Source organism: Gymnogyps californianus, chromosome 12 (assembly GCF_018139145.2).
Source record: "Gymnogyps californianus isolate 813 chromosome 12, ASM1813914v2, whole genome shotgun sequence".
NCBI classification, from domain to species: Eukaryota; Metazoa; Chordata; class Aves; order Accipitriformes; family Cathartidae; genus Gymnogyps; species Gymnogyps californianus.
Window position 1 is genome coordinate 21,183,054 of NC_059482.1, and position 25,757 is coordinate 21,208,810.

At 43.6% G+C, this 25,757-nt stretch overlaps 1 protein-coding gene across 2 annotated transcripts in view; it reads right to left on the reverse strand.

Moving 5' to 3' along the window:
- AMFR (autocrine motility factor receptor) overlaps positions 1-25,418 on the reverse strand; it is a 30,514-nt gene extending 5,096 nt beyond the window's left edge. Inside the window, exons 1-13 of one of the 2 annotated variants that reach the window (XM_050903914.1) lie at positions 25,170-25,418; positions 23,439-23,531; positions 21,386-21,550; positions 19,436-19,588; positions 15,077-15,117; positions 14,140-14,272; positions 13,446-13,579; positions 11,930-12,040; positions 8,723-8,917; positions 7,889-7,894; positions 6,952-7,141; positions 4,787-4,921; positions 3,022-3,105 (exon numbers count right to left, since the gene is read on the reverse strand). In XM_050903914.1, coding sequence (XP_050759871.1) covers positions 3,022-3,105; positions 4,787-4,921; positions 6,952-7,141; positions 7,889-7,894; positions 8,723-8,917; positions 11,930-12,040; positions 13,446-13,579; positions 14,140-14,272; positions 15,077-15,117; positions 19,436-19,588; positions 21,386-21,550; positions 23,439-23,531; positions 25,170-25,412 — 1,683 coding nt within the window. In that variant the 5' untranslated portion in view covers positions 25,413-25,418. The remainder of the gene's footprint in view (positions 1-3,021; positions 3,106-4,786; positions 4,922-6,951; positions 7,142-7,888; positions 7,895-8,722; positions 8,918-11,929; positions 12,041-13,445; positions 13,580-14,139; positions 14,273-15,076; positions 15,118-19,435; positions 19,589-21,385; positions 21,551-23,438; positions 23,532-25,169) is intronic. The other variant, XM_050903915.1, reaches the window with a different exon arrangement.
- Between the last annotated feature and the right edge of the window lie 339 nt (positions 25,419-25,757).

A 25,757-nucleotide genomic window follows, 5' to 3' on the forward strand; every position in this document is an offset into this window, starting at 1 on the left:
CACCCCTCCTTCAGGCTCCAAGAGAAACAGAGTTCGTTTCATGAGAGCCATGGGATGCCTCAGAAGTGTCTCTAAAGAGTCACCGAGTACTTACACAACGACAACACACCGGATTCCCAAGGTGGGGAGGGGGGCCAAGAGCTGCACCGGGCAAGCTTCAGCTTTGTAACGACAGCTTACCGGTTAGGTCTGAGCAGTCCTACCCGATCTCCACCCAGGATTACAGAAACAGATAAACACACACAAAAATGTAAAGGATAATCTTTAAATGCATTTTAGCACGTGAAAATACAAGCTTGCAGAAAGTAGCTAGAGCCGCTCTGGGATCTGTTCTTACAGGGAGTAAGAGCAGAGTCAGAAAAGAGGGGAGGGAGGGCAAATACGATAGGGATGGAGAGCGAGGGTGTGGAGCATTGTGCGCAATGCTGGAAGCATTAGCATTTCAATCCACAACTGGAGAAAAGTATGCGCACAGCATCTTGCTGAGCGTACGGGCCAGGACTGTTAGAAGCTGTCCGTGTTTAGAGCATTCTCTCACAAACCTTTAACACGATTTATACCATGACGGTGCTCAGAGATGTCTCTCAATTACCCTTACATTATGTCAGCACTGACACCCCAAAACCATAAGCTACATTTGAGGGGGGGGCGGGAATCAGTCATTATCTCTATCTTAAGACCTTCGAATTCTAGATAGAATTAAGTCATAATATGACGTATGGCACAGGAAAACCAACATTACTCATGAAAAAGGGTGCTTTTATTTCAGCACGTTAGCTCCCCTAAGAAGTGTTATTTCCAACAAGCAGAACTGCAATGGGTCTGCCACTTGCTGTTGGAGATCTACAAAGATTCCCAGCGGGTACATTGATTTAAAAAAAGAAGAAAAGAGATGGTAAGCTTGGAAAACTTATTCTAAGGCTGCAGCACAAAGCAACTAGAGTTGCCACGGTCTCTCTCAGGGACTGTGTCATAAGGTGGGAAGTTATGTCTATCCACTATTTGGAAATTCAGGTCTCACCCAGAGGAGATAACAATGGCTTCTTATGTCCCTTCCCACTTGCATTTAAAAAGCTTCTTAAAAATCCAGCGCAACCTGCTGAAGTAGCTTGTTTGCTGCTAGACCTTTCCACACAGACAAAGAGTTTGACTGACTACAGCAACATATTCTTCTGGCAAGAAGAAAGAGAACATCTACAATATGCCAGGTACTCAGTTAAAAACTGAAATCAAAATCGGAGAGACACAAAAGTGACGGGAGTTTCCTAGACGAAGGATGCCCCTAGGCTCCCAAGTCTTCTCTCCACAACAGAAATACTATCAATAGCAAGGAGGTAAGCAAGCTTGACTCCTACGTAGATCTCTGTGGCTACGTAACAAGGGTGGTCAGCCTGTTCGAAGCCAGCCTAAATTAACACTAAATGCACAAAGCATTTACGAGGCAGGAGGAGGACAGCAGCAACTGGAGCGTCCACGATGCTACCCAGCAGCAAGTTTCTCTCAGTGCATGGCAGTCTCAGTCTCCCACTTCAGCCTTTGCCTATGAATCCCATTCGGCACAGTAAATATCCATCCAGGAAAACCTGCGCAGAGGCCACCAGTTCATCCCACGCACACAGCCACCGGCAGCCCCACGCAGCTGCGGGAAATGCGCAACGCTTCACGCATCTCCAGGCTACCACTGTGCTAGCCTACAAAACAAAAATACATTCTCCACCCAAACCGCCATTGGCTCCAACTAAAACACATCACTTGAGCAAAGTGCTTAGCTGTAATTCAAAGCAAGAAGACGCCACTATTAGAGAGCATTTGCTCAATGGCATGACGTATGAACACCGCTCCCAGGTTTTTCAAGTTCTGTAGAAGGAAGAACAGAGACACAGGTAGCGCTGGGCAGGAAGGAAGGAAGGTGAACAGCAACACAATCATTCAAAGCGGGATTTGAAGCCAGTACCAAGCTAAGGAAAACTAGTTAGATACCGTTTGTAGAAAGAGAGGTTTTACTCATAAAGAACAGGGAAAATGCCACCAAAACCTTCAAGTGAACCCAAAAAGTTACTGAAGAGTTGCTAGACCCAGACCAAGACTTTCATTCCTGCAGTTCTGCACCTCCTAGCCCAGGCTCTTACCCAACACCTGTACCAATCCCCACCACCTCTTCTTCAGCCTCAACTGCAGCACCAAACCAAATGAAAGTTTTTTCTGGCTTGCAAGCTGCTAATGAGGGACCTGCCACAGTTCAATTTCAGGCGAGTAACAGGTTGGCTATTTAGGTTATTAAAGGCTGCAGAAGCAGAAAGTCAAACACTGCACAAATTCACTCTCTTTCTAAGCCAGCGGAAAGGGAGGTTTATAAAACAGAAACCCTCATGATTTTGCTACTACAGTCAGGGAAAACAAAAGTGGAATGAGACCTTATTCTACTCACAGCCTAATTTTTTTTCTTCCTGCCACATTTTAGTTAGCACATGCTGCTTAATAAAGCCCTTAGTGAAGAACAGCAAAACCCATTATTGCGCTTTATATGTAAAAGGGCTGTTATCTCTTGGTCCTGTTTGTCTCCCACTCCCTTCACACCAAAAGCTCCCCATGTCTCCAAGTGCTTCCTCCAGAACACAAAAGAATTTTTATACCCAGAAGAGAAATACTACTCATTTTAAGGGAAGTGTCTGGAGACATACAGAATGGGAATGGGAAGAGGAAGGGGAAGAGCAAAGCATCCTGCTCTTCGTATTCCACAGATGGGCATGGGCCTGACGAGACGTGAACAGAGACATGATCTTTTTCTGTTCTTTGTATCACTTGAGAGCACTTTCCTTCAAGGAGGAAAAAGAAAAGCACACAGATAATTCTCTACAGGAGCACCATGCTGAAGTCTTACTTCAGTTGCCTGACAGTGTTAGTTCTGGTGTGAAATGCAAGGAAAGGCTGCCACCAACCTGCCCTGCTACGGAACCAAATGCACTTACCTGTCCGGGCAGCTTCTAATTGTGCTTTTTGCCCATTTTTATGCCAAATTACCTGGGTGACAGTTTCAGTATCCTCCTGATCTGTACTGTGCCGTTCCACAGAACTGTTCAATGCAGGTCTAATGCTATCTGCACGCTGAAATGCAAACATCATGGGTTTAATACAGTGTGTGAAATGGCAAAACAAAAACGAGTTCTTTGAACACATTCAAACTCTGCCCTCTGCAACGTCATGCGTTATGTTCAATTTAGAAACAGATAAGTTAGCAATAAACAGAATGCACTGTGTTGAAACAGAATTCTCTCTGCTTCCCCACACGCAGGCTCCAGATAACAGCACTATCTGATGTGCACCAGAACCAGAATTCAGTATTCTTATTAACAGAAACATTGTCCCCAGACTGCTTTACTGAAATCTGCTAGCGCTAATTAAGAACAAGGCATCATTTTGCCGACTACTTTCTTCACAGAAAACCTTCCTAAGTGGTACAATTCAATTATCTGTCAGCAGAGAAATCAACTGAAAATGTTCTAAAGGCTCTGCACAAGAGTGACCGAGAAGAGCTGCTTTAACTGAGCAAATATTTGTCTCTAGTCTAGCTAGAACATTTTCAATATATTTTTGGTACATGACTGAATATACTGCATTTACAGAGATTTAAACAAAGAAAAAACAAATCCCAAGGTTTTTTTACTAGAATTTGGCACTATATAATATATTTGAGACTGTATAGGCAAGCACTTCATGCATCCTGCAGTCCAATCACATCAATCAGGGGCAAGCTTTAGGACATGGGTGATAGACGCCGACTCTCCTTCATGAAGAAAATACCCTGTTGTCGTGGTTTAACCCCAGCTGGCAACTAAACACCACACAGCCGCTTGCTCACTCCCCCCGGTGGGATGGGGGAGAGAATCGGAAGGGTAAAAGTAAGAAAACTTGTGGGTTGAGATAAGAACAGTTTAATAATTGAAATAAAATAAAATAAAATAATAATAATTTGTAATGAAAAAGGAAAATAACAAAGAGAGAGAAATAAAACCCAAGAAAAACAAGTGATGCAAATGAAAAACAATTGCTCACCACCAACTGACCGATGCCCAGCCTGTTCCCAAGCGGCGGGCCCCCGGCCAGCCTTCCCCCTAGTTTATATACTGAGCATGACGTCATATGGTATGGAATATCCCTTTGGCCAGCTGGGGTCAGCTGTCCTGGCGGTGTCCCCTCCCAGCTTCTTGTGCACCCCCAGCCCCCTCGCTGGCAGGGCAGCACGAGAAGCTGAAAAGTCCTTGACTTAGTGTAAGCACCGCTCAGCAACAACTAAAACGTCCCTGTGGTATCAACATTGTTCTCACACTAAATCCAAAACACAGCACTGTACCAGCTACTAGGAAGAATTAGTAGCTAGAATACTAGAATTAATTCTATCTCAGCCGAAACCAGGACACCTGTATTACAAATGGATAACGCTAAAGCACACCCGAGACCCATCCTCATACATTTAACGGCCGCCTTCTAAGGGCCACAGCAAGGAACAGATGCGTATACCTCAATCACACACCACTGTGAGACACTCCAGTTGAGTCAGCTGTTGCTACATGGAGCTATAACATACACTAGACTGCCAAAACTGGTTTGGTGCTTCCGAATGCAACATCTTCCTACAGGTAAAATCTGAAGAATAATATTGTATTAAGCTAAGCTGGATTCACCAGTGCTTCAAACTTACCTCATTCCTCTCACTCATTATTAACAGGCTCAGTTCTGTGGTAAGTAAGAAAGTCAGTCATTTTAGCTGCATGGTCTTATTACTTACCTGTGTGGGGAAAGGAACCTGGATGCGCCCTTCTAGGATGTTGTCAGTGGTGATCTCTACAGAACGAGTTAGCTGCAGATCCTGTAGAACTACATGATAAGGAACCTGAGGGAACATCTCCTGAATCTGATGGGCCTGGAGAAAGCAAGGTTTATACAGTCAGTATCAGCAGTAAATAAAAGTTAGCTGGTAAGTATCTCAACAGAAAGAGATTAAAAAAACCAAACAGCTCAAAGATGCTGTTTATGCTATGATAACCCACACACAGAAAGAAAAACAAGAGAAAGAAAACCCATGCTGGCATTGACTTACAGGGCAATATTTTGACTCCATTGAAGCCAACACTGTAAAACTGCAACTCCTATGGAGGCACCACATGGTCCTGAAAATTTAGGTTCCTGAACAGTGCTTGTAAATGCACAAAGGCTTCAAAAGCTTCCCAACCCTCTTTTTAGGACAGCCTTTTTAATAAAGATCTATACGAAATTCACATGAGTGACTGAAAGTTAGATCAACACTGGGGGAAAAAAAAAAAAAAATCATTTTTCTTTGTCCCAGATGGGTTCGAAAATGGTACTGGTAAGAACAAGTGGAGTAAGTTTTAATAACTTACTCTCTCCAGCCACCCTGCCTACAAACCAGTTTAATAGGGTCTGAAAGCTCAAGTAAATTAAACTGAGCTGTCAGGGAACTGTTATTATTGAATTTCGAGCTACTTAAATAATATCCAAATTAAATAAATAAAAGTAAGAGGGCAGACAAATAATATGCTTTTAGAGTCCAACAGCTAGACTTCATTAAATATTAAAATCTGTATTTTAACTAATGCTGAAAGTTAGAGGGCGGGGGGGGATGAGAACAACAACAAGAAGAAAAGAAGGGGGGAAGGAGTTTTGAGAGCAAAGCAAAAACTATGCACCAGCTGACAGTGAGTTCAAACACAAGCAACTACAGCAAACCTAACTCTCCATTGTACTAACCTGTGACCAAAACAACTGATCTAGCACTTCAGCCTCTGGCTTTTCCCTCGAAATACTTCCCTAGGTTTTTATTCAGTAATACAAAGGAGAATTTCACTTATTTTCTATTAAAAATGTGTAACACTAATAGTTTGCTAACCTGGGCTTTTCCATTAAAGTAGGCATTTTAATACAAGTTGCTACTGTACTTTTAATAATATACAATGCTCAGAAATCATTACTCATCCTTAAAAAAAGCCCATTTGTGTCACTCTGTCCAGTAAAAGAAAAACTAAACTGACCTTAGATGGAGAGTTCCTGTATATTTAACTAGTAAATCATCTGCCAACACCCTACTGCTCCCTGCCCGCCCTGCCTCAAACCCCCTGAAAATCGTGGCCTTATCCTCTTGAGGCTTAAACTGTAGCGAAGGCTATGGGAGAGATCTCACACTCAGAAAATTTCATCGCTTTCGTGAGATACCTCACTGAACATTTATTAACATGCCACAGCATACAGTAGCTTTAAGAACTCAAAGGAAACAGCACTTCTCAAACTAAATGAACCAAGCGTGTTTCATGAGGCCATATCCTCCTCTTTTTGTACTACATTAGAGTGTTTATGTATGAAGTCAACAAACCCGGGATTTCATCCTCAACACTCCTATCATCATCATGAATCAACAAGAGTTGACTACAGAGAGCCCCATCTCGCACTGACAAGACACGCAAACAAAAACAGCTATCTTGGAGCTTAGTGCTATTAAAAATAAATACTAAAAAAATCAAAAGCTATAGAATGGGTTTGATCAGTTACCACTTGACCAACAGCTAAATTCTCTGGTTACAGACTCACATCCTTTGCTACTGCAAGTTGTGAGTGAAGGTAAGTACTGAAAAAAAAAGCTAAAGAAGTTGCACTAAGCAAGCTGAGAAAAAGTCTGCGTATCTACACAGAAAGTACATGTAATTTTGCTCCCTCATTTACCTACCTCCAGACCTGTTCTTTTATGTTTGCACATTTGAACCAACATATAGCCCTAACTTCACTAAAGTAAAGCTTCTCTCGCTCAAAAACATAGCTTTCATGTAGCATCTAAACACTGTTTTGACTTCCTTCCCCCTTATGTTCTCCATCTACATGTACCTCTTTCCCACCCCAACACAAATAGGAAGGCTGAGGTGCAAACTATTGAAGCAGTCTTACCATAGCATTAAGCTGGGAGTTGCTGGCTTGTGCAATACCAAGGATGTTGGTAGTATGCATCACTTCTACTGAAAAACTGGGCAGCCAGCTGGCAATTCGAGAGCCTAAGAATAAGAAATCACCAAGAAAGTCAAGCAAGAATATGAGGTTCTCAGCGGGCAAAGTACTTCTACATGTATTTAACATAAGTCTTCATATTTCCACAAGGTACATACGGGGAGTTCTGCAGTGCAATCCATCCCTAAGGTCTCCCAAAGATGGAGATGGCTGGAGTAAATCAGTAACTGCCGATACTCTCTTCAAACACACTGTCATAGTGGCTTAACAATCTGAGGGCCAGAAGAGGATCAAGAAAACAACACATCCTTGTTTTCCTGTTTTAATGTTCCCATTAAAGGGAAAATTAAAATAATCCAGAGCCAAATTCAGTTCTGGAATACATTAATAACTCCAGCAATTTTACTAAAAACAGGCCAGCCTCTAAACAGGCTGAATCTGGTCCCAAAACGGGTCAGCTATACGTGGCCGGCATCACTGAGAAAATATTACTACAAAGGGACACAGAGTAACCGAACAAAGTGACTGCTGCAATTGTGTGCTTAGGCTCAACAGGGTAGGGCACGTGGCTGGCTCCCTCCTCCTTCTGCATTTCCATTTAAATAAACACAGGGTTTGCTCTAGGCCACTTCTCCTTCTATCTCCACAGTAATTTTGCGGGTCTCCAAGCCACAGGAGAGCACTGGGGAGGACAGCTATCAAAAAAACAGTGGTGTTCTAAATATAAATGTCCTTTGGAGACCTAAAGCACCCCAAAAGTGGGAACCATGCAAGAAGCTATCAGCCAGTCTCAGTGTACCTAGAAATGTCTGACCCTCCTCTGCCCATTATTCTCCTCCCACAATCTCCAAAGACTGCAAAACCAGCACAGATGAAGAACGGGTCACTATGTAAGTTTGCAGCATCTCAGCTACATCATGGGAGCTCCACAAGGACGGAGCCCAAAGCTGAGTATTTGCACTAGCGAAACCTACTGAGAAACAAGAAGACTGCCATCAAAAACCGGGGAAACTGTGGGAGACAAGCACACATCGATACCCAACCTGTAAAAAAATCTGGAAGATAAGCAACAGAAATTGTCTCTTTCAGAACAAGCTTGTCTGCACACACAGAACTCATCATGGTCTGAAATCACATCTGCTTTGTGAGTGCTTATAACATACCACTGAAAAAAACGAGGTAAAACTGTTCCAGTTAGATGATTCCTTCTAAGAATAAGCTTCTGCAGACTTCTGCACCTAACCAAGTATTACAAGTTTCTTGTAAATTGAGTGGCAAATGGACTCTTGACAACCTCACATTAGCTAGGGGATAGTGGAAAGATCAACTTTTAGACTGCACCACAGGGTTTTTTTTCCCCTTTGTCACTAATTAACCACCACTTGGTAACGAAATAAGACACGTGAATTTCCCATTCTGCTCATCAACATGTCACGCAATGAATAAATGCCAGTATTAAAGCTGCTAACCACAACAAATCAAGAAAAAGGGAGCACTCGTACAAAATCTTTTAAGAACTCTCTGTAGCTCTGGACAACCTCAGAGACAGGCATCTGAGCTCGTGCAAAAGAACCGTAAGACATACACGTGTTTGACAAACACAAGCAGAAGCACGGTTTAAGTTTCAACTGAAGCATGGACAGAATGCCCTTCTACAGAAGGCTGTTCCCTTTGTTTATTTGGGCAACAGCATCAGATGTCAAATCTGCTTAGCTCACCATCAAAGTGGAAGAAGTGATTGTGCTGGTTCAAGCGTGGTCTGCCTTCTGCTACTGCCACGGGGACCAGGTTCTCATCCAGATTTTCCCTTTGGTGATCCTCCCTCACATGATGGCTGTCAGTGATATTAAGAGACATTCTGCAGGTGGGGCAAGATGTATCTTGTTCCAGCCAGGACCGCAGGCATGAGCTGACAGGAAAACAGTAATATTATGGTGAGCTTGCAGCGTTTTTCCAAGACACCAGTATCACGAGTACATCAAGCAGCTGTAGCATATTCTGTACAGAACATCAACGCACGGACTGCTGAGAGATAATTTGTGAGGTACGCTTGATGAGCTCCTAATGACTCCAGCATGGGTTTCTTATTTCTTTCAGCTGAAAATACTCAAGTGTTTGCTTTTTATAAACAAGCATGCAGATTTATCACAAACTGAAAACAGTCTCCAAGTTTGTTGTCCCTCTAGCTCAGAACAAGCAAGTTTTGCCTGGAAGGGGAAACAAAGCATTTCTGTTCTCTCACCATCCCCAACTGAAAAAGCACAAAAAACAACTGGACAAGTATTTAAAATATACTGACGCATTTTCATAGCAGTTCTGCCAGTGTGATGTGGCAATGGCACTTCCAAAGTTTTTCAAATATCTTTTCAAAAATATCAATACCCAAATCACCACCAAAGTGAGTACCACTCTGGAACTCTCTAAACAGATTAATTAATACTAATCAGTGCTGTGCCATTACAAGGTTTACTTAATTCTGAACATTTTCCGTCTTGCAGAAAGTGAGAAGTGTTTGAAATGCAGGTTTAAACACTCAGAGCTGTGCCTACTTTTTGATTCAGTTGCGGCATTTGTTGGCATGTTAAACCTAATTTTCAGTATCGAAGAACTGAACTTTACAGAACCGAACACATCTCAATATTACACACTTGCAGGGTGGGTTTTTTTTCCAGCAGAAGTTCTCAAAACACTTTAGAAAGGTGGAGGCATACAAAAAGGTCAAATAAGCCTGTTTCCCAAATTGTGTATTTGCAAATGGAGTAAAGGCACAGATCACAGGTTTGGGCTGACAGAGCAAGGAAAAAGCCCTAATTGCAGGACTATAGCAAAGTCAAGGATACAAGCACTCTGCACAATTCCTGAAGCTGTAGCATATAGACACATTGCCAAAGTGTTTCCCATCATATTTAAATGGAGGGGTACACACTGTTCAGAAATTAGTGATGGGTTTCCCAGAAACAACCAAAGCACTACAATAAAAAAATCTACCACCTTCCACCACCTTGGTCATCAGCACAGCCAGCATGTTAGCACTGCCGATGCTGCCCAACTTCACCTCCACTACTACAGGAAAACGACCCTGCACGCAGCGAACTCAAACCTCTGCTACGGTTGTACTCAAAAGGTCACTTGGGAAACACCCGGAGTGACACAAGCTACCACCACGCTGCTGCTCCTCAACGGCTCAACCACTGAGATGCTGGAACAGACCTGAACCCCTTTCAGCCTGCAGCAGCACCAAGCCCTAAAGGCTTGCAGTAAGCCAGCCGTGGTTATACCCATTTTGTAGCACACAGGCAGAAGGGCTCAGTCACCTACAGCACCTCAGAAGAAGGATGACTAACAACAGGCCAAGGTCGGCAACGTTTCAGAGCAGCAACTCTTTTGAAATCGACTGCTTCCTAAAAGATAAAGGAGAAAGTTTCAACAGAGCTTAAAAGATTCAGACACCCACTCCCATCAAACTTCCTTAATATTTAGACACAGAGTTGACCTCAGCAATGTGAATCTTCCCTGCCATCTTCTCTTCTACTCCAAATAAATGGCTATGAAAAAAATTCCCATGTAATTGAGAATGGACACAATGTTTAGCCTGTTGGCAAAATCACCAGGCTTTTATGAGGAGAGAAACCATTCCCAGGTTGTAAATAGGGTTATTAATTACATCTGGTTTTATATGCAAGAGTAAGTCATCCACTGCAACACGTTCCCTCCCTAAACGCACCAAGGAGGTAAGTGTAACTTAGCTTCAGAAAAAAATCCAAAAGGATCCTTTTAGATACAGAGAAAACAACTTTCTGAAGAGAAGACCCTGGGCTTCTCAAGTGCTCTGTAGGTGATTAAATATTCATATGATTCAGTAGCATTGGAAGAGGAGTTTCTGCTACGGAGGCACATTATCTCATTAGAGACTTCTTGGAACACAGATAAATATTTATGGCAAGGTTTGTCATAAATGACAACAAATTAGCACACAGATTATAACCTCTGGTTTGACAGTTACCAGAAAAGTAAAAGCTATTTGCAGAAAGTAACTTGCTCATATGACACCACAGGGACAACTGAACTGACCATGCATGTTAATCACATGGCACTTCAGAAACTCCTGATTCAATCCCCGTATCTCCTTTCATTTTTAAGCACAAGCGTGAAAATGTAAGCACTGCTACAAAAGATCTAAGAAAAGGCGCATCTAGCTCAGCACATTGTCTCCACAAGCATCTGCTACTATTCACTACTGAGTGAGTGTAAGAAACAGTATATAGAGAGATCCTTTGGCCAGGAGCCTCCTGGTTCCAACTACCAGCTGCTTACGGACCTCTTCAGCTAATTTGGTTAACCTCTTTTACAGCCCTGATGGACTCATACCCCCACGGAATCAGATAACCAGACCTGGCCTCCACAACTGTCCTGGAGGACTCATCACCATGCAAGGATGCACTATATAAAAATATTCCCCATTTTCTCTTTAAAGCTGATATCTGAAAGGCACTTAAGGATCTAACTCCAATTTTTCTTCCTCACCTGAAAATCAACACACCCTCATGGAAGAGGCGATGCATAGGGTGAAGTAAGGGGGAAAAGACTGTGCTTTACCAAGCAGCTACACAGCAAGGCAGGGTACAGACTTGCAACTGAGATACCATAACTCAACACTATCTACCCGTTAGCTGGCAAGATGCCTACTCTTAGTTTGGGGGGAAAACGAATGCACCAGGTGAAACAACTGAAACGTGAAAATGACTGAAGTGAACATGACTTGTATTTTCTTACTAGAAGCAGACCAAGATGACCCAGGCAGTAAGCATTCACAGCTTTGCTGATAGTTCGTTACTTGTCATCCTGCTGTAACTTTCCGACATGCCCATACCTCCCTTCCTTTCTATAGTCAGGTGCACCCGCTCCAGTCCCAGAAACGTACTTGTGGAAGAGATGGCCGCAAGGGAGTTTACGTGCAGATTGCATGGAGTCCCAGCAAATGGCACAGTCATCATTATTGACTGCTAGCTCCTCTGGTGTTGCAACTGCAAACCTAGAAAGAAGAAAAAGGAAGAGACAGAAGTAATGACTACACCAGCTCAGCACGGCCTCCTGTCTAGCTAACCCCGCACTGAGAAAACTTTATCCTCCACATTAACTTTTCCTTGGGAGAGGTCTGCCAGCAGGTTTGCTATTTTTTTCCATAACTCAGACTCACACTGCAAACAAAGATACACACGCATATCCCACCCATGCCTTCTTGCAGGCACATTTTTTTGCACATCTCTGCATACATCCTAAGCGCAAAAAGCTTTGACTTAGTATCTTCCAAGAAGTACGATCATTAGGTTGAGAACCTCAAGTTATAATATGTATAGATTTGGCTTATGTCATTTTTCTAAATGAGTTTTAACAGCTGTACCCATTAAGATGTCTTCTTGGATCATAAGCATTTATGGTCTGACTGATTTTGGCCTCAGATTTTGCCAAACCCCATTTGTCTTTAATTTTTTTTTCTTCTTTTTTTAAACTACAGCACCACGCAAGCAGCTACTACATAGTACCCAAACACAGACAATATACAGATGAGTGGTATAACAACGTTTCACAGTACTGCTGGTGTGGAATATACCTGAAAAACAACTACACAGAAGCAGGGAGCTCGCTGCCATCGGCAGCTTCAAGAGGAAGCTTGAATGTGGTTCTTGCAGAACACCACATCAAGTCGCTCAGACAAGAAGTCTGAGACACTTGCAACTCAAACAGCTTTGTGAGCAGCTTAAAGGGGTTTAGTGGCTGCATCTTACTGAAAAGAAACAATGCATTGTGGATGAACTGTATTTTGCAGCTCTTAACCTGATATTACAACCATTAAACGAGTTTTCACAAAGAAAACCTCGGAAATTTCTAGAGAAGTCAGTCTTCTCCATCTGGACTACAGCAGCAGGCATCAGAGCTAGTCAAACCCACTGAAGTCCACAATGAAAATTTAATTAATATTTTGATTTCATTTCAGGCAGTAACTGAATAGTATAGCCTAATGAAATTAAGAGCATTTATTTCTATCACAGCCAAAGCCAATATTTGACAACTGAAACAGGCAGAGCTCTGCAGAGCTTATGTCACCCCACCAGGGCAGTATACCAGAGAATACAGGACAAGAAATACTGGACAGGGGAGTTCACTTGTTGCCCATAATACGTTACCAGTAATAGTGCTATTGTAAAAGTCAATCCTACACAGCTGTTAAAACCAGAAAGGGTGTCCCCAGTAACAAAGAAAATGGGTAGAAACATACTCCAAGTGTAAAGACTTAAGAGACGGATTTGCAAGATTGCATCTCTCCAGCTTACACCATGCCATCATGTATTGAAGGAACGTAAAAGAATCCCAGCTTCTTCATCAGGATCCTCTCTGCAAGATCCACATCAAGATCCCAGAGCAACTAAGAGGCTCACCTGGCTTCCATGTTTCCAACGACACGCAGGTAGTTCTTGTGCCGCCGAATTCTTCGTTGAACCTCGTGAAACAGGTAGCGCAGCTGCATAAAAATCACCAGGCTCGCCATTGACAACCAGATATTGCCAAACAGCTTTGGAAAAAAACAGAACGGTGATTAGAAACAAACACCACAGGCAACAAGAGGCTGCCACAAGAAACTGCATCAGGTCTTAAGAGAAAAAGAAATCGAGAAACCAGCACTGAAGAATTTTTCTTTTGCTGAGACCATTCGGACTAACCACACATGTTCACAGGTATTACTACTCATTACATCTTCAGATACAACTTAAGCAGCACAGCATTTATAATAAGGACAAATGGTATTTAGTCCTGCTCAGCTTAATGTCTCCTGCTGCCAATGAAAATAATTCAGTCTGATATTACTCAATAACAAAGCTAATTCAACATCTATTAAACAGATAATTACACAGTAGTTAATACTCCATAACAAAGTTATTTGTGAGGCCTCCAATTACACAGGAGGAAAGAACGCCAGAACTCCCCACACTACATTTTCCTATTTAAATAACTTCTCTGTAATATTCAGCTCCTAAAAGAAGCAAAGCAAACAAATATATAAAATACATATACTCAAGACCCTTTATTTTATGGCCAGTCTAGTTGCTCAACATTATGTCCAGTATTTCATACCAGCATATGAATATGATGCATCAAGTCCAGTGAAAGCAAGGTTAGCTCCATGACAAAATCTGTGTAGTAGACATAAGTGCCTTTGCCCTCCCATGTTCCTTCATGGTTGAGATCCCAGAGATGAATTACATATCTGCAAGAGCAGGGAAATCAACATTATTCTATCTTTTTTGTTAAATAGCATCTCTAGCATTCAAACTATTTCATCTATTTTTCAGACAACTTCTGCATATGGATTCTTTGCCCTTCATAACCCCAGTGCCCACACTCTGTGCTTTCCCGGGGGACTTTTTTTTTTTAATGTTACTGGTTTCAAACAGCAACATTTTGAAAAGGCAAAAAGGAATCAATGCTTAGCCCACACTGGCATTACAGATACCACCAGCTGACAGAGAAGATGTAGCATTTGCTAAAAAATCCTGCATGTACCGAAAGCCAATCTTGGGATGATAGTAACTACAGACCCACATTTTTCAGCACGCGAGGTGTTTCTCAGGTGAGGCATTACAGCTTGGTGACACACCTGAAATACCAATAGTGACCTGGACAAAGAGGTTCTGTGCTACACATCATATCCTACATATGAACACACACGTGCATTACAGATACACATGCATGCTACTTTTTCAAAGCAAAAGTTCTAGAGACGAAGATCTTAAAAGAAACACAGTAAGATGACATTAAGTAGCATATATCAACCCTCATACAGCAGCACCAATCCATTTTAATCCATGCCTCAAGCTATTATCACCCACTAAAGCTATCCATGCATTGCAGAATTTATGCTTAAAAATAGTACAGGCTAAAGTTAACCACCTTTGCCCACCTCTAAACATGCATTTGCAATTGAACAAGGTAATTACATACACCTCTTAAATCAACATGTTACATGCACTACCTTCTTGAACAACCATCCTGCAAAACATAAGCTACTCACCGTAAAATCACATGAGCAGTTCTGACTGTCACAAGCAGAGACTGTAGAAGAGGGAGGGGGGAAAAAAAAAAAAAAAGACATGTTAACAACATTCCGGCAGAGACAGTGGTCCAGAGGCAGGAGCTAAAGGACTAAAACACAAAATGCATTTATTGCAGCTTAACAAGTTCCTGTGAACCAACGGTCACTACAGATGACTGTGTGCACAACATACCTGTGACAAACATGAAGTTTATAAATAAATATGGAAGAAATTGTTCTCACACACACAATGCTCTTGAAGCAGCCACTAGCATCACTGCTGTTAAGTCTCACTTTTTCCCTCACTACATAGGACATACTATCTTTTTCAATTGTTATCACTCAGTGAGTGTCGAGACCACAATCCCACCAACTACCTCTCCTCATCCCACTGCTCAAGAAAAATGTGAAGAACCGAATAGTAGCAGGAATTTGAGGAAGAACCACAGAAGCACTTTCAAATAATTTCCCCCCTTTGCTGAGATGTGAACGCTGCAAAAGTAACTTCTCTCTTTAATCATACTTACCTCTCTAGGTAAGTACAGGGAAAAAACCTGAGTATATCAGAAAGTGCAAGTAGGTCAGAGTGTAAAGACGAGTCACCAGAAAGAACTGTTTCCAGAATACCTAACCACATTTCCATGGGCTCTTATCATCTAAGAAACATGGCCCCATCACCTCTCTCTAACCTGTCAGGCCCACAGTGCCCCGTGCCTTCACTGTATCCTCCCAGCGAAAGAAAATGGGACAGGATGAAGCCCCTTCAGAGACTGCCCACGCTACCCTGCGGTTAGCAGGGGCCAACCGACACCAAGATGCAGGGGATTTATAATAAGCAACTGAAACCATTTCTGGAAAACTGGTCTGATGGCATGCCTTCAGCATAAGTACTAAAAACAGTACAGAAGAACTATCAAAACCACTAACTTCCCAATATAGCAATAAAACAGTTGGTTTGAGTAATTTTTTCCATCTGTAAAAAGCATTCTTAAAATCCTTCTATGCATATTTAACTCTTAGTAATATCCAACATATCTGCCAACTCTTTACTAGTTGGCTTTAAAATAAATGTTCCTGTGACTATTTAAACACCAATGCAATCTTTTATCTAAGTAAGGGCTTCAGGATAAGATGCACACATCATTCAAATAACACAAAAAAAAGTCAAGAAGGTAACAGCAAATCACCTAGCATGGCGTGCTGTTCTCATCACAAACATCTTTCATAAAAAAGTTAAACTGGCACACTAGCTGCTCCTGCAAGGCACGTTATGAGACCCTCTTCTGTCTCCTGTTACCCGGCATGTGGGCACCAGAAAGAGACTACACCTTGTTCACACGAGGTTTTTGGCTACAGAGACACTTTGGGCAGACCACAGAGGAAAAGTAAATACGTCCAAATTCTAACCATGCAAGTGGTGAAGCAGAATGATTACCTGAGCTGCTGGATGGATATGCCATTGAGCACAAATTTGTGTCAAAACCAGTACACGTGGCATAAAGTCTCCGATAAGGAAGACATCTGTCAGGTAGAAATCTGAAGAGTCTAGTCTTTGCAACTTTTAAGAACTTAATGTTGCCAAGACATGATTTATACTGGTTAGTGCTGAGGCAGCAAGAGCATCAGAATTAAAAGGATGAGCTAGTGCAGATTTGGTCAAGGCACTGGTCTCTGGTTCCTCCACTGTTTCCAGAAATGCATTTCAGCGTTCTGACATGAGAAATACTTTGCAGAAAGCACAACATTGCATCACAAGCTACACAAGTCCGTAATCTGAGGTTCTAAATGTACAGCAGGCCATTTTCAGTACCGACACTTCAAGAGCTCTTGCTCTGCTCAAAACGAACTGTTTATCCCCCCTGGCCTCCGTGATACTGGCACGTAGATATTAGTGACGTAGATTAGCACACAACTGGAAAGCACTCAAACCCTAAGATAACGGATGCAGCATCAGAAGCTATACAGGAAAATATACTACTATCTGTAAGGCACAACTCTAAGATTTGAATATCACTATCATTATACGGCCTTAACTGAGATGTATGAAACAGGATCAGAGGACGGCTGCTACAGGAATGGAGTAATTCTTTGTTACAACAAAAAAGGGGCAAAGATAGACAGACTGCACATTACTTACTATAGTATAATTCTCGAATACCACATATTAAGGCAAAAAACCTTAATGTTTACTCAAAAATACAGACTGTCCTTATTCAACCTTCTCTGGGCATTTGCACGTTTCACATCCATCCTTTGCAGGAAAGAAAATGCTGACAAACAACACAGAACAAGGAGAAGGCTAACCAAAACCCGAGAAAAACATCTATATTGCTTTACTGAAAACCCTGAGGCATCAAGCTAAATCAATGTTTGCAGAGTCAGGAGAGAGATGAATAGCTTAATGTAACTTAATGTAATTAAATACACACTAATGGAATACACTTGGCAGGATCCCTCTCGAACAGCATCACACAAGCCACCACCAGGAAAACATTTCAGTCTGCAAGATTTAACACTTTTTGCTGAGACTGCCACGAGGTGTCACTGCTAGTACCTGTAGAGAAAGAAATCTAAATGTTTTATTCCACTTACATGAATGCTGGGTATTAAAATCAAGGGCACTACTCATGGTCGCCCAATCCATACAGGGCATATTTAAAACGTTCATGAAAGGGAAAGATATTAGACAATTTCATACGAGGAAAGATTAAACAGACTAGAATTTTTTTGCTTGGAAGGAAAGTCAGAAGGGGAACAGGAGAAAGGTCTATAAAATCACAAATGGCATGAAGAATAGTAAACAGGGAATGATTCTTTGCAGTTTTTCACCATAAATGTATTAGATGATAGCCAGGGACATTATCAGACAGAAGAGTCAGAACAACTAAAAGAGCTCTTTTGTGTACACGAAGCCAAGTTAAACGTGGAATTTGTTGCCTTTGGATATTGCGGAGGCCAAAGTATAAATGAGTTCAATAAACGATCAGACAACTTTCCAGAGTCCATCTGAGGCTATCAAACCCAACAGGCTTGTGCAACCCTCAGCTCAGGAACGTCCTCAAATGCCAGCTGCTGCAAGCAAGGGTAGGAGACCCTTTCCTATACATTCCCCACAAAGCTCCTCTGCTGTCCACCAGCAGCACAGCAGGCTGCGTGGATCCATGCCTTGCCTGAGGACCGTACACTTATGCCAACTGAACTGCTCCTTTGTTAAGCGGCAGACAGAACAGCTCCCACTGAAATGAATAGCTGGGCCCCATCCTGTAACCCAAAACACAGACACCACCACACAGTGCAGCGCTAATGAGGCAACACGTCGGCACTGGAACGCTGCCTGATAAACCTACCCCATGCTGGTACGCAGCTGATACATCCTTCTGCCAAGCCAAGATAAGAGAGACAGCACCGACGAGACCCCGCCTATTAGAGACACTGACAAATTTTCAATACCCTTCCACTGCGGCATTACAAATCTGGCCTTGCATACTCTTGTATTCAGGGAAAAGCAAACTGACATATTAAATAACTGAACTGTGGTGTAACCAGCATCATATTCTCCTACTATCAGCTAACTGTTTTCTTTCCTCCTCACTAACTCCAAGTATGAATTCAAGATAGGAGAAGAAAAATAAACCGTACATGCTACCTGTTATCTGAACTAAGGGTGTGCTAACACGACTTACTTGCAATTACACTGGTTACCTCCCCTTTGTTTATCACTTCCTCAGGCAGAGCGCAACAACCCACCATAACATCAAAAACATACTGATGTTCACTCCACAAACATATTGATGTTTGCTCCACACTGCAAAGGGTTCAGGAGTGCACAAACATGCGTTGCTCATCTCGGCTGAGACACAACTCTTTACACAAACATAAGCAAATCCCATGAGTATGCCGTAAAGGAAAGGATATTAGTCTCATTCTTTTGGGGGAGAAATGAAATAGAAAATACATCCTCAAAGAAACAGGCCGAGGTGCACATTACACTTTCATGTACGCTCTCTCCCTCTCTCTAGCGGCCGTTTGAACTAACCCTTCTTGCAATGCTCATGAAGCACAACCATTATTTTTTCAAAGGCTGCCATTTGATTTCAGCATCATCTTAACGGATTTATCCTCTCACTCTCTTCTTCAAAGATTTTTTGCAGCCTTAAACTCTAAAGAGAGAAAGCATGCAGATCTGGCAACCACTCTAAAACAGGGGAGGGTTTGTTTGCGTCTTCATAGTTTCTTCCTTGTGGGAAACTAAAAGAAAACCCACCGCATGCCAAGATACCCCCAAGTGAGGGGTGAAAAGAAAAGCAGAAGCCACGACACGTATGAAGGAAGTCTCACCTCTGCTGCCATGAAAGCCAACGTGTGCATGCCATGGGTGTAGCCAATAATACCACAGATGACTGCTAATCCACAGCAGGACAGGAGCATGGCTATGAGAAGGGTCAGGACTCTGATGTGGCTGCTCATGGGTGTGGTAGGAGAAAAGGAAAGCTGCAACACAAATACATGAATACATAACAGGTTTAAAGGAGTACTTCATCCACCCTGCCGTCCATGGTCACCTCACCAACAAGTCCTCATTCAGGAAAATCTTTTGCTTTCTAGAATAAAACCAATTTCATGACCTCAACCACGCAATGTAGTAATAAATGACGCAGAATAAAGCTAAAACCACACACCATCCCAAAGTCTTGTTCGTCTTGCTGTCATTTACATTCACCAGGCTTTTAAAGCCAGAAGGGATCATTACGATTATTTGATCTAATGTTTAGATCATCTGTGCAAGCAAACCATGGACACTTTCTCACACGGTAGTTTCTGCATCAAATTCACAGCATCGGCTTAGGATGAACATGCATTTTAGAAAGATGCCTAACCTTGATATACAGTCTTTGAGCAACGAGAATAATTGTTCTGCCAATTTTTCACCTTACAGCTGATGTGAATTTGTCTAACTTTATCTTCCAGCCTCTAGATCTTCCAATGCCATTTTCTTCTGGAAGAAAGAGACGTCTCCCCCCAAAATTTAACTTGCAGCTAGAGACTGCTGGACAGAGTCTACTGAAAACAGTTGTCTCATTCAACAGCATGCATAGTGTATTAATTCCCTAAACTACCTTAATGGTAGGCTACACCTAGGCTCTCTGAATCAAAGATGACCCAAGAGGCGAAGTATTTAGGTGGTCCATCCTCTTATTTTCAGGGCAGGAAGGGGAAGAACAGGACAAGGAAAGGAGCTGCCCAAAGCTTCACTCTGGTCCGACTGATGAAGTGGACTCCCATGCTTTGTTTTTAAACTGGTTCATTCTTCCTTGTGTGTATCTGGTTCAGTTCCACATCCCCCTGAGTTTGCAAGGCAGATCACATAAGTACTATTTGTCCAAGTAAAGAATACGATACATGCTTTGAATGCAGAAGGAATATAATAAGGATTTCTTCCAACATGAGCTTTGTTCTTTCACAGCTTTCTGAACAACACTAAAAATACCAGATGACTGCCTTGTTCACTTCTGTCTCCATTTTCCTAACCCCAACCAATCTAGTTTCAAGCTTAGCGCTTAGCTACTTGTGAATTCACAGGCCTTACTGGATAGTAATAAAAAAAATTGCAAAGCACAGAGCTACCAAAAGGAAATTCATGGATTCAATTTAGTTCAAACTTTTATTCCAGGACAGAGGAGCTGAGGAAAATGCATGTCCATTATAGATGTTTAAAGGGCAAGATTTACTGTTCAAATTCCAGTTCCTTCTTCCTTGCCTAGCCTTCAATTTCTGCATCTCTACGGAATTTATTCTTGGTATTAACAGAAACTGGGATGTAGCTTATGGAGAAAATTGCACTGTATATTGTAAAGACATTGGCAGTCAACACTTGGTAGACGTAAACGAGCTTGAAACCTGAGCGCAGAATCCGCAGAAACAGGCTTCGTGGACCAATCCTAAAGGGCACCAATCTAAGGGATGTTCTGTTGTCAAGATTTCTTCACTAAGGAGAGCTATGAAGACATCTCACGGAGTTACGTAATAGTAATTACAGGGCACATACACGGAGCAATTTATCGAAGCAAATAAGTGTCTTCAGCTCCATTTGTCTCATGGGAAAACTGAAGGAGTAAGATTGACATTGCACTTTAAAGCAAGTATTCAAAGCTACTGGGAGGTGCACGTGTTCAGCACCGCAGGGGGGGAAAAGGTCTAAATGATCTGTCTGTAAACTACCGTGAACCAGTGCCTGAACCAGCAGCAGAATTTGCATGTCCCAAAAGACAGCCCTTAATCAAAACTTACATATTCAAAGCGATCCTTGCAGAGCTGAACCATAAGATGAAGAAACACAAGTCCAGAGAACCAGAGGCACCACATCACCACTTCTTCCACTGTCTGAACATTCAGCACACCAAAAATGAAGATGAACTTGTAGAAAATGAAATTCCAGAATTTATCCTTGAGATGCTGTAAAGGAAGACATTTGGTTACTGCAGTGAAAGCACTGACAATCCACACGCAGGGGCAAGGAGGAGGGAAAAAGAGAAAGAAAAAAAAAGATGGAAGTAGAAATGCGACAATACTTTGGCAAAAGCCTGCTGCATACACATCTTGAATACTATTTGTTACCCTTACTGAATTAAAAACATATTAGAAATATTAGCGGTCCTTAGTATCTATCTAGTCTTTTGTACCACCACAGCATAACTGTGCAACAGAGTGCACAATGTAGTTTCCTGCCATACTTCTAAAACAGTGCTTAGCACAAACCAAGTTTGATCTCAGTTTGATTCTCCATGCCCAAGCAACACAGCTACTGGGCCGCAAACACAAAGTCCTCTTTGCTAGAAGAACTGCCATGGTTAGTTATACAAGATGCCCAAATAGCCTAGCACCTTGCTTCCAAAAGCCTGTCAAAAAGTACAGATGATTAAGAAAAGATGACAAAGTCTGTTCTTAAAGAGCACAATGCCTACAGTGGAGAATGAGATGGATGAGCAATGAAAAAAAAATTATTCCCACGCACATGCGGTATGAAAGAAACAATGTGATGGTCTCAAGCAGCAGATAGCAAGCCAGCTTGTTGGGGAAAAAAAAAAATCATGAAATAAAATGTTTTGTTAAAGAACATGATGAAATCACCAGGAGTTTAGTTAAGACAGGCCCAGAATTCCTTCATGATGCTGCCATTTTTGGCTCGCCAATATTAATAACCAGCTTTCCTTTACATGAGAACTGAAGCATACTCCCACTGTCCAAACACAAATGGATCCACGCTGTTACTGCTTTTCACTTCAGTTTTTAAGAGGGTAGAGAACATCCTGGAAATTATCACTGGTTAAAATTCCACATCCTTACAGTCAACACAGACTGGAAAGAAAATCTGGCCCAATGCAGTTTGATAGTGCCTTGTTTCTAACACGCTTCACTCGGAGGCTCTACGGGGTGTGACCCACAAATGCAATAGGCTTTGAGAGATCCATGGTTATTAATGAAGCTTTATGTGCTTCAGTTCTGCACGTCAAAAATCATCATGGCCTGATTTCTCCTAAAGAACTGCATTTACACACTTTTTTTTTTTTTAAATATGTGAACACACTTCAAACCACTGCTACTGCATTTACACAGAGCAACTTATGCATTTGCCTTTCTTTTGTTAAAAAATATACAGACACTATTCAAACTACTGCTGCTGCTGCTTTCATCTCCTGCAGAGTTCTGTTTTTAAAAAGCCTGGGCTTTGATGGTTCCCTTGCTGAATTTTTAAAAACATTCTCACCTAGCCCAAGAGCAGGACTAAACAGCCTGAGTTTTCAGCCCTGCTTACCTCCTTTCTCTGGGCATATGCCTGCCTACTCCCTCTTAAACCTGAGGGCAGGTAAACCATCCACTCAGCGTATGAGGATGGAAAGCACTTCTCCAGCAGTCGAGGCACAAAACAAGGTACAAGAGGGAACTCAGACTGCCAGTGCCGATAACTAACTACGAAACACAATGGAGAAATGCTGCCAAGCGCAAACTGAATAGAGAAGAACACATATTGTAAGAATTCTGAAACAAGGTGCACTTGTAAGAAATCTGACAAAGTTCATTAAGGAAGCAGGATTTTCAAGTTGACCATGGGCTTATAAAACACAACAGGAACAGAGAAAAAGGAAAGTTCCCTTCAGAAATAAAGTGGAAGCTTGTGGCCGTGGATATACTAGCTAACCAAAAGGTAAGGTTTAAGTTTATGTTGTTCTAAAATTTACTTTTCTTGTGTACTTTCAGCAATTCCATACAGCAAACTACACCAGTCGTACACCAAGAAATTACGAAACATGACAATATCCAAGGCAACGCATTGCTGTCTTACCTGCCTCTCACTGACACGGAGAGGACCAAACACCATACACTGGATTAGCTTAGCAACCAACATCAGAAAACAGCAGGCAGTGTTCACTAGTACCTGGAAAGAAATAAAGCAGTCAGCAGCAAATACTTTTGCCCTATTTAGAAGGGGAGAGAGAGAGAGAGAAAGGGGAATGAACGAGTCTAACAAAGCCTCCCATTGTTCACAGAACAGTATTAGTTGCCCTTTTTTTTTTGGGGGGTGAAATTTAAGCCTGGCCAAGACATGTACAGTAGCTGGTAAGTCACTTAACTTTTTTTTCTAGAAATACTAACATGGTCAGTTTGATACACCAGTATATCCAACAAACTAACCTACCTCTTCACAATAAATTGTTTTACATAGATTAGCAAATTTTAGCACCAAGGAACATGGGGACAAAACTTACAGATCACAGAGATGCTCATTTTATTTAACATGGGCAGATGAGAAAACCCCACTTTGAATCTGTTGTTAGAGGAACAAGATTCAGATGCTGTCTCAAAACATACTGAACAGCTCACACCCCTTCTGTAACAACACTGCGTAAATCCTTCTTGGGAAACTGCTTTAAAGCAAAGCAGCAAGGAGCAGAATACACGGGCCTGGGAAAACTGCTTCTCACATTTGACTAAGACACTTGTAATTAACTTTTGACCTACGCCGAACACTAAAAGGGGGAGGGGGATGATGAAGCAGCCTCACCCTGTCATTTCTAAAGGACATACAACAGACTTTTCCAGGGCTCTTAATTTAAGGTCCTGAGACCAAGTTCCAACAGCCTGAACGTGTTTGGTATACTTAAAAATCAGCGCCTCAGTCAAGCATGCTGTAAAGCAGATGTCCAACTAATACCACCTTTGACTGACAGACATATGAAAAGTTCAACAGCAACAGCTCAGCTAGGTTTCTGATATCCCCTTGTTGAACCTTTATTTCAACTACAGAAATCAGTGAGCCAAGATTCATATACCATTGCCAGGTTTGGGTTTAAAGAGCTACAGAAAATTCTTCTCATTTTTTTTTCTTAAATGGTGAGAACACTTCCTCTTACCTGCATGACTTGAAATGTTATTTTAAAAAACAAAAGCAGGTAAAGCTTGGGCTTGAATACCTGATGGTCTCTTACAAAGATTTCTAGCCGAGCAGGACACGCAGTGCTTCGAGAGGCGCAAGTGCAGCACCCACCAGGCACCGCAGCAAAAGCTCCCAAGAGCTTCACCCAAATCGCACCCATGGCAGGCGGGGGACGCTCAGGGACAAGCACAAGACCCAAGCTGAACTTTCAGGGCGCTCGGCTTTCACGCAGCCCTACCGCCCCGGCCAAGGAAGGAAGGAAAGCGGTTGCGGCAGCGGCCCAGGGAGGGGAGGGGATGGCAGGGGTGCATCCCCGGCCCCGAGCGGGCAGCCGAGCTGGCGGCGCCCACCTCCCCGCCCCGCCGAGCCGCCTTTCCTCGCCCAGCTCTCCGGGAGCCCCCTCTTTATTCTGGGAGCAGTTTTCAAACAACAATAACGAAAACAGCCCCCTCCGAAGCCCGGCCGGAGGCGGCCCGCCCGCCTTCCTCCCCCTCCTCAGCCGCGGTGAGGTGCCGGCAGAGGCCGCCCCCGGCCCCGTCGCAGGCCGCGGGGCCCGCAGCGCCGCTCCGCCGGGCTCAGCCGCCACCCGCCCGGCCGGGCCCGCAGGCCCCGCCGCCTCCCGCCCCGGCCCGGACTCACCCAGACGCAGAGGCTGTCGGAGAGCAGGTAGTAGGCGACGTCCAGGGCCCGCGGCCCGCCGCGGCGCTGGGGCTCGGCCGGCTCGGTGCCTGCCGCCCCGCCGCCGTCCGGCTGGGCGCCGCCGGGGGCCTGGCTGAGGGCGCGGTAGGCGCTGAGGCCGGTGCCCAGCAGGGCCAGGGCGCTGAGAGCCGTGTAGGTGCGGAGGCTGGGCCAGGGGAAGCGCTCCAGGAACAGCAGCGGCATCGCGGAGCCCTCGCCGCCGCCTCGGCCCCGGCCCGCCGCGCTCCGCTCCCCCCCCCCCCCCCCCCGCCCCGCTCCTGCGGCCTAGCGCCCGCCTCGCCGCCGCCCCTCCCCGGGGCCGGCCCCCGCTAGAGGCCGGGGGAGGGAACGGGCCCAAACCCCCCCCGCCCCGGCTCCGAGCGCCGCCGTCCGCCCGCCCCGCCACGAACGGCTCCCCAGCGCACTGAGTCACGGCCGGGGCGGCGCTTCCAGCCGGCCCCGGCGCTGCGGGAAGCCCTGGACCCCCCCGCCCTGCCCTGCCCGGCGCGGCGGGGGGCGGGGAAGAGGCTCCGCACCCCGGCAGCCTGC